We start from the raw sequence: 16,696 nt of genomic DNA on the forward strand, positions 1-16,696 counted from the left end.
GGTATAATTCTTTGAATTCTTTAACAAAGACCTCCTTCACACCAGAGAATGCAACTGTAATCATGTCTGATGTCTTGTGCTGAACAAAGCGAATGGCTTCTTCCGAAAGTAAAGTGTGCAATTTGACCCAGAAGTCAATGAAGTGCTGATAAGGTTGAGTAATGAATGCATGGCCTCTTTTATCAGTCAAACAGTAAATAGGCAACTCAATACAGAGTGCACGATGACTCGGCTGAGTTGGAGAGTACCTATTTCCTGAAAAGCTTTATGACGTCAATTGCTAATGTTGAAGCAAATAAGCGACACATATGTTGTGCACATCATTAAGTAAGATAATTATTGACGCTACTACAGTGGAGTAATGTTACGGTTAGTTATCCTCATTTAAATCAATGCAGTTAGCAAACTAAATGCTATGTAATGTTTTATGTATGTTATTGTTTACGTCCATGTTGCCACTACCTGCCTTCCTTTTGGAGAGTTGTTTACTTGCAATTTGGGAATCTGGATGGGGATTTCTTTTTCACTTGTTCATTTTGTGTAAACAGAGACGATGACTATATGTTACTAGAAACATACAGTCAAAAAAATGCAAGATTTGGCACTTGAATGTGCAGGGTAAATCCAATAGCATGGCCCATTTGGTTGTTGGTGCTGATAATCTTCATCTTCGTTACCACTGAAATGTAATCCATCCTCTTTAGGGCAAAGAGCAGGAGCACACCTTTGTCTTCAGAATGGAGCACCCGAAGGCCTGTAAGCACCTCTGGAAGTGTGCTGTGGAACATCATGCCTTCTTCCGGCTGAGGGGGCCAGTACAAAAGAATTCTGCACGCTCTGGCTTCATCCGCATGGGATCACGCTTCAGATACAGGTAACACGCTGTGCACAAGTTTCCATGGTTTTTTCCAAAACAGACTTGCAAGTTCAGTGCCTGTAAATTGCCATTTCCAATTCACACTACCAAAAGACCACTGAACTGTTGCTGTTTGAACAATCAACCTTGATTTATTTGTATGCCATTAAAAAAAAAATTCGAAATGCTCACATTGGTAGAGACGGTTGACAACGAACAGTGTCATCTTACTGGCACTGTACTGGGTGCGTGTGTGTGTGCGTGCGTGCGTGCGAGTGTGTGTGTGTGTGTTTAAATATTACCCAGTTAGATAAACACTGGCAGTCATGTTTGCTTTAGTGGGGGGGTTGACGGGTTTGTTGGTACTAGACAGTTATCGCTCAAATGCTTTCAGAGTTCAACCGGGGTCATTTGTGTATGTATGACAATGAACTGTTTTCAGAAAACTGTATTCTTGTTTTAGTTTGACGATTGAGTCTAAGTGGACAGTTGCACTTTTCTGCTCTGTTAAGTTAAAATGTGTTTTTTTCTGTGACCAGTGGAAACACAGAGTACCAGACAACAAAGTCCAATAAAGCCCGCCGCTCAGCCTCCTTTGAGAGGCGGCCTAGTCGACGCTACTCTAGAAGAACAATGCACAACAGAGGTGAGTGCCACAATCAAGTGCTGTGTTGTGTTACGGACTAAAACAAATTTGTAGACCAGTGAACACAACAAGCGTCTACCCACACTTAACTGAGCAAGACTCAATTGCACTGAAACACGGTCAACTTTATAAGCGCAGAAGTAGTTAGAAGTTAACATGTCCTCATCGTGGGTAGAAATGTCAACATGGGACTGTTAATGATTGACAGTATTTCAACTGCTGTTTTTTCTAAGATGGAATGACTGTACAGTTGGCATCTTGAGGTATTTTTGAAAAAAAGATTGCATGCTTCAGCTTTAATTTACGATTCAGGATTTCTGAATTATACATTCAGTCTCATTCTTTCGCCTACATCACCTAAAGAGGTGAATTGTGGATTTATACCGGCGGGGAAAGTCATTAGAAGTCACTACTATGTCACAGATTCCAAGATAATCAATTCAAACAAGTGTCGTTCCCAAAACTCTGACTTTAATCCCTTAAACATGAGTAGATTGCTTGAAAGACAGCCGCAGCCAGGAACCAAATTGATTTAGATGAATTGATTGTTAACTGCTTTGAAAAGTGTCTGATTGAGGTAGGACATTTTAACCAAACATTAATGCACATTTGTTTAAATTTATTTATCATTTTTATCCTGTGTGGATTGAAAGGGGAAGTTAACCCCCCCAATGTTCTTGACAATAATAAGTTCTATGCAGCTCTATTGGTCGTTACCTGAGCCCTAAGCAACTGTGACGTCTATTTCAGTTGACAGAAAGTGGGACTTCCCGAGATGGCGAGAAATTGATGTATTTTGCTGCTTAACTCGATATTAATCAGAATGCCATATTTAGATTAGTGGGGGGCGTATAGGACATATTACTGTTAAAAAATGTTGGGGTTGACTTGCCCTTTAAGAAAAAAAAATCTTGTTTTTCTTGTTTTCCGTTACCCTGCATCACTTTCAGACTTAACCTGGACACAAGGTTTACAATCTTTTCTTTTTGTTTTGCAGGACCCTTCCACCCTCAGGAGTGAGTGCTCTATCTTTTTAAACATTGTGATTGTGACCAAAATTGAAGAAATAGCTGTTATAATTATAATGTGCTAATTTGTGTAACTTTCAGTGGGAAAAGCATAAATGTGTCAAAATAGATACATTTTGCCATCAGTTACTCAGAGTAGTGACTCACATTGAGTCACATTGTCAGGCCTGATTATAACTCAAGTCACATTTTTGTTTCAGAATTTACATGTGGGCTGAAGACATGATGTCACCTACATAAGCTATTTAATTACTTGTTGAGTCAGAGTTCTTGTGACTTAAATGTCATTAGAGTTATTGGGTTTTGATAACTCCACACTGCAACAGTTTGTGATCTAATTGGCCACTGTAGTATGTAAATGCTAAATATAGTTAGGTTTAGGATTGTAGTTCATGTGCGCTAATATAGCCATCTCGTCAGCTTGCCTTGAAATGATCCTCATGATATCTTTGAAGTTCTTTAGTGGTTGAAGAGGTTGTAAATATTGGAGGTGGATCTCAAGGGTTGGCTGAATTATTGATGTAGATTGGAATGTAAATGTGTCTCTTTGCTCAGGGTTCTTTCATCGGGCAATGGAGTCAACTCCAGCAAAGACAAGCATGTGAGGGTCACAACTTCACTTTTTCAAATCACTCGATTGTTCATGCAAAATCAAACCAGCACTTTTGAAAATATGTTTTTGTTGCACTACCTCATTAGGTCAGTCGAGGCGCCTGGTCGGGTGCACCGGTTGTGACCGTTGCGCCTGCTTCTGTTTGTGGTCCGTTGGAGATAGAGCCTCTTCCCAGAAGTCCTGGAGGGGAAAAGAGAAGGTGGGTTCTCTTTTTTTTTTGTTGTTGCAAAGCTGGCTTGAGTGAACCTGTCCAAGGGCCGTACCTTCTAGGGCCGAAAGACACAACAAGAGAGGCAGAAAGTTTCTGCTTGTCTGTCTTTATTTATTTTAACGAATAAAAAACAGGTGAACAGTGTGCATGTGCCAAAGCAGTGATTGGGCAGGTGAAGGGCCGCAGGGTGTTGGTATGCTGTGTACTCTCCATGCTGCAAGTCACTTCTGTGATCTGGAGAGCAAGACAGTAGGACCATGCAGATCTTCTTGCATGCCGTTATTGTTTGTATTAGACTGTATTTGCACTGCTTGTTTAAAGGTGAACCCAAAATGTTCTTTACACTAATGTTCAATGCAGCCCTGATAGTCTAAACGTTGTGATTAATATTTCATTTGCGGAAAATGAGTTACGCAGGAAAATCCAGCCATTTTTCGCCATCTTAGAGGGTGGCCATTTTGACACTTTCTTGCAACTGAAAATGACATCACAGTTGCTCAGGGCTCCCTCAGGTAATGACCAGTCACTTGTTTTCTGAAGCCGAGCAATGATTGGTTGTTACCTGAGGCCTGAGCAACTGTGATGTCATTTTCAGTGGACGGCAAGTGGCAAAAGGGCCACCCCCTGAGATGGACAAAAACAGGTGGATTTTACTGCTTTGCTCACATTCCACATATACAATATTAATCGGAATGTCGATTTTAGAGTAGTAGGCTTGCATATAACTTCTTACTGTAAAAAAAACATTTGGGTTGACTTCCCCTTTAAGTTTCCCAATTCAGATACAAATCTAAGACGTGTCGGGCGTCTGCCAACCCAATGGGCATCTTCATTTTAAAATATACCGAGATTCATATTGAGTGATCTGAAACTATCCCGGCTGACTTTGGGGAGTATGCGGGGTGCACCCTGAAACTGGTTGACAGTCTTTGTAGGAAATGCCACATTGAGACTACTGACAAGGTCAATAAGAAACTCATTGCATCATGTCCTCTTGAGCTGGAACCTATCTAATCGAATTGTATTGTTCCACTTAAAAATCGTACCATCATTGAATCGTATCACACCCCATGTAGGGAGATACAGTACAGATCGAATCATCTTTGATTGGAGAGATGCACAGCCATACTTGACATGTACATGGATATCAAATTGTGTACTTGGACCTGCAGCGTCAAGTGTCGTCTGCATTTTTGTGATCTGTGAAGCTGGTATTTCCGAAAGCAAGCAAATGCATGTGTTCCCTTGTGTGTTCCAGTATTTACATGTACTGAGGAAAGGCCTGTTGGAAGGTCAGGTAGGTATGATGGCATATTGAGCTTCTTCTTTTTTGTCGTGGCTGCGACTCTCATTATAATCAATTAGTAGCTGCATTGCGTGGGGGCTTTTAATGATTTTTTTTTTTTTACCTTTGAAAAATGTCTCTCTAAAGGTGGAATTGTCTCTTTTGATTTGCTGCTTGTATTCTTTTGATTAGCATGTAATGGTAACCCATTAACTGCAGGTGACTCTTGGTGCTTCATGGGAGTCTTTTTCTCTTGCCATCAATTAAGTGACTAGAAACAGCCACTGCCACATAGTCAATGGATAACTACAGTGTGCATATCACGATATGCGATGACGCTTCAGAGAATATTTTCCATTCAAGGAATCTGCTGCTTCCTATTAACCGGCTGTCGCTCTCTTTGGATGAGTTATATGCAACGCTGACACACATGACATATGATTTCCTTCTCCTTTATCCCATTTTCATTGTTTTCTATTGCTTCCTGTCCATTGTTAAATCCATCTACACGCCATTACCTCACCTCTCATTATTCCCTTCCTGTGTGCCCCCTCCCATTTATCCTTGTCACCCACCTCCCACCTCAATCTCCTCAGGTGTCCTCTCCCCTGCATCCTACTCGTTCATATCTCATCAAAGCTCCTAACAAGGAGCCTGGCAGAACTGAGCAGCAGACAGTCATCTCACCGTGGCATGAATTGGACGGCGCGCTCATGCCTCAGCAGTGATTTAGACATAAATAATGCGGCAGAGAATGTGCCTCACGCCCATGATTGCATGTATGCCTCGAAGTTAGAAATGGAAACATTTCACATAGCGTTTGAGGTTTTTTGTTGTTGTCTTTTTTTTAATGTGGTAAACTCCCTAAAGTGGCAATCATATCTCATACCTCATTTGACTGTTGTTTCCTCAGCTAGAGGTGCACCGGCTGCCTTACTCCTGACTGAGTTCATATTTTTGTATTCATTTTGAAGTCTCATTCTGAATACTCAGAATCAGTTCATATATTCAGACATTTTTCTTCACGCTTTCCATAAGCCCCAAATTTCAAAAGTGCACAACAGACTAAAACATTACACGCCTATATCTACTTTCACTATGTTAAAGGTCTCATGTTGTTGTTGTTGTTGTCGTCTCCCCACCCCCCCCCCCCCCCCCTCCACCCCAACCGTTGATGTCCTTTACTGGATTTGGAGGTTAATTTGGATTTGAATTGCCAAGGATACCCTTTTGAAAGCTACCAGTATTCTAATTGGTCCAAAACGCCTGGCAGATGAGACAGCTGGATTTCTCATTAATGTTTGATATTTAATTAAGTTTTGTTGTGATTGGCTCCATCTTCTCCTTCATTTGAATGTGGAAAACAGCTTTGCTCTGATTTGTGGTACGCTATATTTCTCAAGTGTTATGACGGCGTGAGTGTGTGAATAATCGGAGGCTAAAGCTTTGACTGGGTTGGTTCACATTAAAATAGAAACAAGAGCTGGAGACAAGTACTTACCGGATATGTAACTATCTCGCTGACCACTCTCCAGGCCTGCTCTTTTTTTCGTATGGTCACGGTCTTTGGAGCAGGAGTTACTGTATCTAAAGGCTCCATGTGCCTCGTGCCTGCAAACAACAACCATCTTTTAACCGCAGGGCATCATACACTGTATTTTTTCAATGCCAATTGGCTGTCATGACGCAGCGTGACACAAATATCTGTTGGATGCGTGTTTACTTGAATAATGAGTAGCGTACTGAGGTCACGACATCACCAAATTCTGATCTGCTCATTTTCCATTCCTCTTGCCTTTTTGATCGGCTATTGCATGTAATTGACAAACAGTATTGATGCCCAATTTAAACCATCTCACAGACAGACTTATTTTGAGCCATGTTATGGATTAAAAGGTGGTTGGTAGCAATTGGATTTTGACTGCATGGGACCTTTAACATTAGGAGACATTCAGATGAATTACAAATGAAATAATTGAGAGATTTATGAACTCCATGATTTTGCCTGCAACGGCTTTAGCCTGGGCGTCATGGTAGCTTGCTTCACAGCTCTGAAGTTCAGGATTTAAATCATGACTCTGGCCTTCCTCTGTAGAGTTTGCAGAACAGTATCCTCAAAGTGCTTAGATGTTTTTTTTTGCCACATACTCGAACGTCCTCCCATTCCACCCCAAATTGTCTAAATTGTCCGTAGGTGTGGTTATGTGATCATAATGTAAGTTGTGTCTTTTAAAAATACTGTGACAGCTTCGAAACTAGCTTGTCACCTTGGTGAACAACAAAACAGGTTTGTAATTTCCTGAATACAGTATGTCTTGTCTGGTACGTCTGCACCCTTTCTGTAGGGCTTTCTTGATGCAAAGAATGTGTTTACTTGTTTGTTTGTTTGGTTTTTCTCAAAACGATGTGTGACTGACATATCTGACTTTTCCAATCACCTTTGTGATTTGAAGTGAGATTTTTCTTTTTTTGCATATGGTCTGTGCCTTCTTCAAAACATTTTTACAAGCCTTCCTCAGATGAATTTGTGAAATCAAATGTTTTGGATTTCGGAGGCTTCTGAAAGATGAAACGTTGCCGCTTACTGAAATGTTACCGTCTTAGTTGCTTACATATATCGGCATGCTTTGCACGATTAACAAATACCATAGTGGCATGACTGATTTTATGAAGTGGATAAATTGATCACTGAATTAAACAGATTGGGTGTTTCTAGTCTAATCCACTTGCGGCATCTTGTCTTTTCCTTCACCTAGGTGATGAAAAGAAATACATAGTCAGGTTTTTCCTGTGTTAGTTTTTCCATGATCGCTCAACTGATCTGGTATCAGTGTCAATCTGTCACCTTGGTGAACAACAATACAGGTTCAAGTTGAGAATGTACTAAGCACATAGGTCACAAAATGTGATGTTCTTCACCAAAAAGGATGTACTTGTATCCAGATACCCATTTAATTAATATGTTCCTTGTGGTATCTGAAGTCTCTTTTAGTCCCGCTATGAGCTGACTACCAAAATGTTTGAAGACTTTTTTTTTACCTGCACTTTTTTTTTAAACTTAAACCCTCATTCAATTAACCATGTAATTTAGATGCATAATCATATCCCCAACCTGATTACTGTATTTAAATATAGTCCATTTACACCTACCTTATGACAGAAGGTCGTTGCCGTCCTAGCAGACTTCAAGAAGAAAATTTAACTAGCATAATTTATTTGCAAAACTTCTAAATGTGATTGTATTCTTTAATCTCCAGTTTATTTAAAGTTGCTGCTGTTGTAGTTGTTGTGAATGTTGATTTTCTCTTGAAACACACTAATACAACTGATTGTAAAATTGATTTTATCTGTATTGTTGCCGAGTTAAAAGTGAATACTTACAACTATGACCAGAGGTGTTTATCCTTCTGAATAACATGCATATGATTTAAAGAGAATAAAAACTGTTTCTCTTTGACATGTCATGACCACATGTCACCATGTATTTGATTCTTTCTGCTTTTTTAAAAAACATTTTAAGTTATAACACACCATGAATTTGTTTGCATTTTTTATTCATTTTTTTGCGGATATCGCTGGTAAGTTGTATGAAACCTGAATCACGATTTTGCTTTTGGCTGTATTTAAGTTAACAAGTACCAATTTATTGCACGTTTTGTGCTTTCAAAGGGCTCCATGTTTCATTCGGACTATTTCTCCCTCCTCCCATTTGCTTTGTCTGTAGTTTGCCCCTGGCTGATGACCTGATCGAGATGTGCATTGATGATGTCCTCAGGACTCCTGCACCTCCCGCCGCTCCCACTGCAAAGGCTGTTGAGGACGCGGGTCCAAGTATGGTCTATTCCCCTTCTGGTGCCACTGGCGAAGAATTACTCAGCCTCACCGGTCAGTCAATGCAGAAACAAGCAAACATACTGTTAAAAAAATAATAATAATAATTACCTGTTTGTATGGCATACAAAGCATGCAAATTTCAATGGATTGTATTGGATTCACTGTATTAGACCATCTAAATGAGAAATGATTAAGCGTCATAAATATATTGTGCTGGTGAGACGTTCCCATTGCTGACACTAGACTTGAGTTTACATACCATAATGTGATGACCTCATCTGCACTGTTCAGCTTTATGGAGACATGGCTGAAGGCTACAGGGTTGGCCGTGGGTGAGATAATGTCACTTCCTAGGTCAACCATGTGGATACGAATTATTTCCGGTTCATACTTTTCAGTATTGTTTCATTTGAGTGCATAGCAGTTGGCTATACAATTTAATGTTGGTTATCCACCCATGAAGAAACAGCAGCACGTCTCAAGCAGCTGGAGTTGGAGAGCAGTCCGCGTTTGACCAGGAATAATGTCAACATCAATATGGTCATGAATAATCAGGTGGGTGATGATTCTTGGAAGTAGTTCCGTTATCTTAAGCACAGAAAGCAGAAAATTAATTGAAGTCAATGATTATCTCTGTTTTTCTCTATTTGTTTCTCTCTCTTTCGCTTTCTTTTTCCTTCTACCCAACCGACATCCAAAGGAGGACATTGTGAAGCTCAGAGAGAAATGCTGTCTGAACAGTGCAGGAAGTAGTCCTGTTGTCACACCACTGCGAACTCCAGGCGACCTGAAGAGTAACATCCTCAAAGCGCAAGCTGAGGCCGCAACGCTCAAGGTGAAAAAGAAATAGGGAGAGAAAGTCACTGGGAGAGAAATCCAGCCATATCATCCGTTTTCTCGAGGGATTGTCCGCTTAAGCCTAATCAATATTAATTTCAGGACAAGTACAGTATTCCCTGGACAGGTCGTCGGCCAGTCACAGGGCACATATACTGTTCTTTCTTTTTTTCTTTTCATTTGTTTTCTGTCTGTTTCATAGGTTGGTTTGGAGGAACATGTCACAATGATGGGAGATAAGAACTGCAATCTGCAGGAAACCTCCTTCAGGTGTGAAAGGCTTTGATTGAACTGTAACTCTTTTTTTTTTTTTTGTGAGCTGTTTTCAGACAGTGTATTTTGTCATTAGCTTGCTTACTTACATTGGAGAATGCTTGATTACCTCCAAATAATCTCTCCCGCATCGTGCATCTTAATCTCTCCATATCCATACCAATGGACAATGCATTATCTTAGCCAAATCCGATATTCTTTTCATTTACGCTTTGAATATGTATGAGGATCATTTGCATTTCAAACACTGCATTACCAGTTATTTTTATCCGTCTCAACAAGGCTCAAATCGCAAATGTTTTCAGAGCATGAAAATAAGTTATTGTGTAACATTTCTTTTTCTTTCAGTTGTAACGGACACATATTATGCAACTGTTTTCACAAGTTAAAACAATTCCCAGATATCGTCATCACTAAACAGTTATGGAAAACGTTACTCACTCAGATTTGGGCTCATTGAAATAAGGCCGTTTTAAGGGGCCTTTCATGCCAGTGAGTGACTCTATGCACCGTTCCTTGTACTGCTCGGCGAATGGCAAGTCAGACTTGTATTACTTTGATAACCGAAGCTGACCCTGAGGGTTGCTACTTGAACGTCCGCTGAGGATTTGGAAAGTGTATTTACTTATGAATGGGCACGTCATGAAACACAAATACATCCCATCTCATCGTCGAGAACTTCACCAAGCAGTCAATTATGTGCCGGGTTCCAGTTAACACTCTCTTGTCATGGGCAGAGAAACTTAACGTGAGATGATTGTGTAAATTAACTGCAAGTCCAGAATGACATGCTCACGGTCACGTTTTCAGAATTGGTAAAGTTGTATAACTGTAACCCAACCTCGCTTGAAGACAGCTTTATTCAACTCAGTCATATATCTCTAATGTTGTGCCAGAAACAAAGAGGAGGGTATCTAATGTGTCCCATCTGTTGCCAGGTTGAAGTCACGCACCAGCCGAATGGGCAGTAGTAACTCATCTCTGTCTGTTAGCAGTCGCCCTGACATTCAAGACTCATGGGAGCTGCTCAAGTCTTCTTCGATGGTGTCATCAGCAGGCACCAGGTTAGTGTCCGTCTTTGACAGGTGAAGTACAGAAGAGGTTGATTAGCCTCCTTAAAATAATCTGTGAAAAATGTTTTTTTGGGGAAAAAAAACTAGGCAGTTACAGGCCAGCAGGCCACTCTCAAGTTTTGCAGACATCTGTGTCCATCTGTCTGATTGGGTGTGTTAAGTCACATGAGCAGAGTTCTGCCTGGATACTGTGGGCATCCTTGCTCCAGAGACTTTACAGTCGGTTGACACTACAGACAGACATGGTGTAGCTTGAGTGGACAATTCACAAGGCTGATATGTCTGCAGGCCCACTGATGTAGAAAATGCTCAGATAGTCTTCCTAATGTTTGTCTAGTGGAAAAATACTTAGTGTTGTGTGTGTGTGTGTGTGTGTGTGTGTGTGTGTGTGTGTGTGTGTGTGTGTGTGTGTGTGTGTGTGCGCGCGCGTGCGTGCGTGTTAAAGACGAGCCTTCACAATGGTTCGTGAAAATATCAAGGCAAAAAGACATTTTACCCCAAGGATGTTTTCTCATTGCATTTTTCATTTCTCCTTTTCATCAGCGCTGAGAGGTTAGCTGAAGATTTAAACCCTCTTCCACTCAAGTTGTCCTCAGATCCCGTTGTTGAAGGCACCACACTCAAGGTAATTCATCCATCGGCTTTTCGAGACTGTCCCCTGCCCCATGAGAGCGCAGCGTTATGTGGAATTCAGTCATTTGTACAAGTCTCGTGTGTGTGTGTGTGTGTGTGTGTGTGTGTGTGTGTGTGTGTGCGCGCGTGTGTGTGTGTGTGTGTCTTCTCATCGGCCTAGTGCAGCTTTTGTCTGATTTAAGTGTCTTCATGTTACATTACAGGTTAAGGGAGAGGAAGTTGATGTTCCAAACACGACCTCACCTCTGCCTGATAATTTGATTGACTTCACTGACCCAATCCCTACTGTAAGATTTTTTTTTTATTACTGTGATAATTGATGTATGTGCTTATGGGAGAAGGCCACAGTTCCCATGCAAGTACAGAGAAGTTGCAAACTGCACACAGGAAGGGCGAAACGCATTTAAGGCCAGATGAGCACTAACCACTGGGCTCCCCCTTAACTAAAAGGACATCTGGACCTTATCTTCAAACAACTTTTCTGTGTGTGATGTTCTTTTGAACTCATATCTAGGCCTCTGATGCTATCATTGGATCATAGTTTCATAGGACTGGCTTTAACATGCCACCTCGAGGGATCTCCAACAGCAGTCCAGGGGAGACCTTCTCCAAGGACTCACTTCTGTGAATTATTGGAAGAGCAAAAGGATAAGAGGAGGAAAATAATATCCTGTGTTGAAATTCTTTCTGATCCTCCCACAAAACAGTTGCATAAAGAAATGCTTAGATCAGAGGTTGCTTGGAAGTCCTAAATGAATATCTGGATTAGATTATGTATGCTCTTGAAATATAGCATCCACTATTTATGTACCATATCAAGAAATTGTAATAGGTTATGAATTCCAATTAGATGTGGACAAATTCATGATGAACCTCCATCCATCTGTTTTGCATAATATGTCTCCTAATTCGGGACCAAGGTGACGGATGAAATGCAGGGTACGCCCAGACAATCGCAGGGCACATATGGATGAACAAGGATTCACATTGACTCCTCGGAGTAAATGAGGAAAATGTTGTCTTTTGAACCTAGTGTGTATGTTTTTGGAGTGTGGAAAGGTGCAGCTGAAGAAAATGCAGCTACGGAAGGTCGCAAATAAGATTCCAACGTGAAACCGTGAGGCAAATATGCTGTCCGCCAGCTCACTGTGCCGCCCTTGAGGCATAAAAATACATAAAGTACTGAATATGAAATACTGGACTGATTATCAGATGTTAGCAGGAACCCCCCCAAAGATCTTTTATGAAGCAGTAGATTTCCAGCCGGAAACGATGAACCCTTTTCTCCTGAAACTTTCTTCACTCCGAGGCTTGTTGGTTCAACTCTGAAGGGGGTGACGTTCATTTCCCATGCTAACTATGTAGCCAGACTCTTCTTCCTCATGCTTGGACTGTCCTGACGGCAATGCAATTGTAGTCACACCTCATCAAATCTTTGTGCGTGTTTACAGAATATCAATCCAGCATTTGATATTTGTTCCTAAACGGAGAAAGAGTTTGTTGTTGTTGTTTTCCAGTTGCCACCTGTGCAGTCACCAAAAGCTTCTATCACCCCTCGCTGGATCATTCCTACAGCTGCTGTGAGCAAACATAATTTTTCTTTTTTTCTCCTGTCTGCCAATTAGGTGCGCTTCTTGTTTGTCCAAATTGTCTTTTAGAACGCTTTGACTTGTTGGATGACTTGTTAGATGCTGACCGCCTTCCTTCTCCCTTCCCCCACCCCACGATCCCCTTCTAATGCAGCCTCCTGGTATCTTTACTAACGGCCTGCTCGACCTTGAGCCCCCTACTAAGGTCGACACTTTTCCCCCCGCGGATGGGGGTGCCGCTCTCACCTCAGCCCTCCCTTACGCCGCTCACACATTTCACAGCAACTCAGTGAGGTAAAGTCAAGTCTTTTCAGATCGACACAAACAATATTTGCTGAGCTATTTTTTTAAGGGCGCTTTTTGATCCGTTGCTGCCCCCTGTTGACGGAGCTGGAATTTCATTCACATGAGACGACTTCTGCTATGATAGCAAAATAGCAGTGCTATCATTTAACATTTCTCGACCATTTCAAAGCATTCCAAAACTCAAAAGATTCATTCAAAATTTACAATTTTCCAACAATTCAAATCATCCAGGTAAAAAATGTTGCAACAAATGGAGAAAATTGGTAAATGCACCTCAAATTTGCAATTTATCAACGATTTACAACCATTTGTAGCTTTAAAAAAGGTTTTGAATAATTACATTAAATTAAATCCCAAATATAACATATTATATTACTATAACTGAACATTTTTCATTTGAATTTTTTTATTCACTTTTTTTATGTCCATAACATCCAAATTATTTCTCACACTCCCAGTTTGACTGACTGATTAAAAAATGTTTCCCAACGGTTAAGTCCTCACAGTGCAACTCAAATTTAGAAGTACTTTAGCTTTAATTTGTTTCATATACAAGCCTGTAACTAAGGCCGAACAAAGAATCCAAATCAAATCCACATTGCAGTGTTGTAGAATGCGATTTTGTAGTTGCAAAGGCTGCAATTTGGGGGTTGGAGTGGTGGTGGAGAAACCCTTTTGCTTTGTTCTAGTTGTCTAGTAGGCTTGATATCTATAGATGCGCATACGCGGATATGTATATGTCTGCTTTTTTAAAAAAAAAATTTAAATGAGAAACTGAACATTTATGTGTAATAAATCTGATATTGTTCATCATAATACAGATTAATTCATTGCTTGAGTGTTAAAAAATGGGGATGGGAAGGGAAAGGTTGCACTTTGATAAATGAAAACATGATAAACATACTAAAAATGAATCAATTGGTGGTATGAGGTGTAATTACTTTAGTATTAGTGTGTTGGATGCCTGCCTTTAAGTGGCATAGCCTAGTGAGTGACATCAGAAGCTGGAGAAGACTAGTCTGTGAGTGAATTCTGGCCAACAGCTACTCCTTGTGAGTGTTCTGTTTTTCTATTTGTGTGTTTGACAATTTGTTTTCCCCTTAAAGTGCATTTGCAACTGTGGCTCTCCTTGCCCACAGCACCTTCATTTCACCCCCACTCCCACCCTACTTGAGCGGCAACGTAAAAAAATAAATCAACCAGGCCACTGCCCAACTCATCAATTAGTATTTGTTTTTTTACCAATTCATCAAGTAATTGATCCCTTTTAGTTTTGAGGGATGAATGCCTTGAATGTGTATCTTTGAGTAAAAAAAATATATATATTTTGTTCCCCTTGCAGCATTATGGGTCAGCAGGCAGCCTCGGAGGATGGAGTCACACCCAGAGGTCTCTTGACCACTGAGCTCTAACAGCCACAAAGGAGCTTGGCCAGCAACACAGCATGCAGTTTCAAGTAACAACACACTCACATTAACAAACTATCAGACTGGATTAGGAGAAAAAGTGTTTTCATCATAACCGCACATAAGGCTTAGTTTGAGTTAAAAACCCCCCCACTGTGGTCCATCATCCGAGTAACGGTTGGTTCCATCCATTTTGATCCGACAAGCATCAAACGGTCTGACTTTTTTTCTTTTCTTTTTTTTTTTTTTTGTGCGACATCTTTATTTTCACGTAATGCATTCCACTGGACTGAAGTTGCACTGACTGTTGGAGTATACGTTGGACTGTAAATGGAAGAAAGACAATCAGCATGTTATTTGAAGCGAGAACAACTGGACTTTTTGATATCTGAAAATAGGATTCTATACATTCCTTGAGCTGCCATTTGGATTTTTTTTTTTTCTCAAGTGTCACTGGATTACTTTTGCGCTACTGGAGCATTTGACACGGGCATGGATGAGGATCATGCTTACAGAATTTTTTATTTTTTTAAATAACTTTTTTTGATTTTGGTTTTTAATATGCTTTATCACACTGTTTGTACATCGTGGTATCAACATTGCGCTCTCGTTTGACCCTGAATGATGAACCCAACCAACCCAATAATGTGAGGTTTTATTGTTTTGACTGAATGTGATACTGTCCATGATTTCCCCTTGGATTTCCATTTTTTGTTGTCAATTAATTCTTAATTTTATTTTTCTTAATTGAGGAATGTAATTTGTCAGTCGCGTTGAGCTGTAAAATGTCAACCCTGCTCTCCGAAGGACATGTTGGAGTTTCACAGAGCAAATTGCAGATATGCGTGAAAATGTAGTTGGGGAAAAAAATAGTGCTATATTAGTGTCTCAATTTGAAACTGTTCTACATTTCACCAAAAATAATAATTTTCAAAAGACTGCTCAGTTTTTCTTGCTTTGTTAAACAGGGTTCCCACGGGTCCTTGAAGCTAACAAAAATCCATTTAAAAAGTTGTAAAATTATGTTATTAATTGTCCTTAATTTTCAGAGAAAGCTTCTAAAATCCTTAAAAAGTAACCTGTGGTGTTCATTTAATTTGTGTATGTCATTTCCCCCACCCTTCCAATGAATAGTTTTGTCGGAAAATGCACCTGGCGCCCTTCCCCTCAAACCCCGCTGTTGGGCTACATGCCTTCCAGGTTCCCGCACTGCTTCTCCCGCCATCTCCGATCAGTTCCGATGATGATCACGTGATCACTTCGGGTCATTTCGGGCCAATTTTACATACAGTATGTCAAATAAAAGGTTAGCTGATTGCCCCTAAAAATAAAGATGCGCCCTTCCTTTGGCAACAATGATTTGAACACCAGCTCAGTGATATGTGGCTTTCTGTTCATTAAATCCACCATGAATCCCCTGCTGAATGGAGAAAAAGTCCTTTAAAAAATTGCTAAATTAGCCCTCAAAAGTCCTTCAAAGGTCCAGAAATAAAAAGCAAGTGGAAGAGTGGGAACCCTGTCTAATTGGAGTGGATATTTTGCTCTGGCTTGTTCATGTTGTCTTGTTCACTTTGCCCTCTTGTGGAAACTCAAACGATCTGTTCTGAAAATGTGCACGAAGCCCCGCCCCTCCATTGCTGATCGTTTTACGTGACAAATCTCTTAAGTGTTATATTGTACTTGTGAATTGAAGATTTAATTCTATATTTTTGGACTATATTAATGGCACATTGATTCTTAAATAGTGATTTTTTTTTTTTAGGTTTTTATTTACGACCCCTCCCATCATTGTGATGGTGTCATTTATAATGGAAGCTGACTGTTGTCCCAATCAGTGCTGTTATTTATGCGACCGTTCAGTGTTCACATAATACATGTCCATGCGTGTGATTAGGTCACAGTTGTGTGAAGTATTCAGCTGGCTGTTAATGCAGGATGATACGTTTATCATTTGACCGTGGAAGTATTGTTAGCGTGCTCACAAAGGACAATAACAGCATTAAAGTCATTAAAAATGTACGAAACAAAATGAATAACAATGCCTGCTGTGATGCTATTCTTAGGAACTTGATCACGGTTCAGTAAAGCTTTCCTAAAGGGCAGTAA

The 16,696-nt window shown here is 40.3% G+C and overlaps 1 protein-coding gene across 5 annotated transcripts in view; it reads left to right on the forward strand.

Annotated features, from left to right (window-relative positions):
* The window catches only part of epb41l5 (erythrocyte membrane protein band 4.1 like 5), a 29,160-nt gene extending 12,680 nt beyond the window's left edge, over positions 1-16,480 (forward strand). The window contains exons 12-26 of one of the 5 annotated variants that reach the window (XM_086123774.1): positions 705-874; positions 1,396-1,502; positions 2,500-2,518; positions 3,086-3,131; positions 3,230-3,342; positions 8,364-8,524; positions 8,937-9,028; positions 9,174-9,308; positions 9,513-9,580; positions 10,522-10,647; positions 11,200-11,281; positions 11,493-11,576; positions 12,807-12,869; positions 13,033-13,172; positions 14,527-16,480. In XM_086123774.1, the coding sequence (XP_085979900.1) occupies positions 705-874; positions 1,396-1,502; positions 2,500-2,518; positions 3,086-3,131; positions 3,230-3,342; positions 8,364-8,524; positions 8,937-9,028; positions 9,174-9,308; positions 9,513-9,580; positions 10,522-10,647; positions 11,200-11,281; positions 11,493-11,576; positions 12,807-12,869; positions 13,033-13,172; positions 14,527-14,596 (1,476 nt within the window). In that variant the 3' untranslated portion in view covers positions 14,597-16,480. The remainder of the gene's footprint in view (positions 1-704; positions 875-1,395; positions 1,503-2,499; positions 2,519-3,085; positions 3,132-3,229; positions 3,343-8,363; positions 8,525-8,936; positions 9,029-9,173; positions 9,309-9,512; positions 9,581-10,521; positions 10,648-11,199; positions 11,282-11,492; positions 11,577-12,806; positions 12,870-13,032; positions 13,173-14,526) is intronic. The other 4 variants (XM_086123775.1, XM_086123776.1, XM_086123778.1 and 1 more) reach the window with 4 other exon arrangements.
* The last annotated feature ends 216 nt before the right edge of the window (positions 16,481-16,696 follow it).

This window comes from Hippocampus guttulatus, chromosome 11 (assembly GCF_054856545.1).
Source record: "Hippocampus guttulatus isolate MCC_2025c chromosome 11, RoL_Hgut_1.0, whole genome shotgun sequence".
Taxonomy (NCBI): Eukaryota; Metazoa; Chordata; class Actinopteri; order Syngnathiformes; family Syngnathidae; genus Hippocampus; species Hippocampus guttulatus.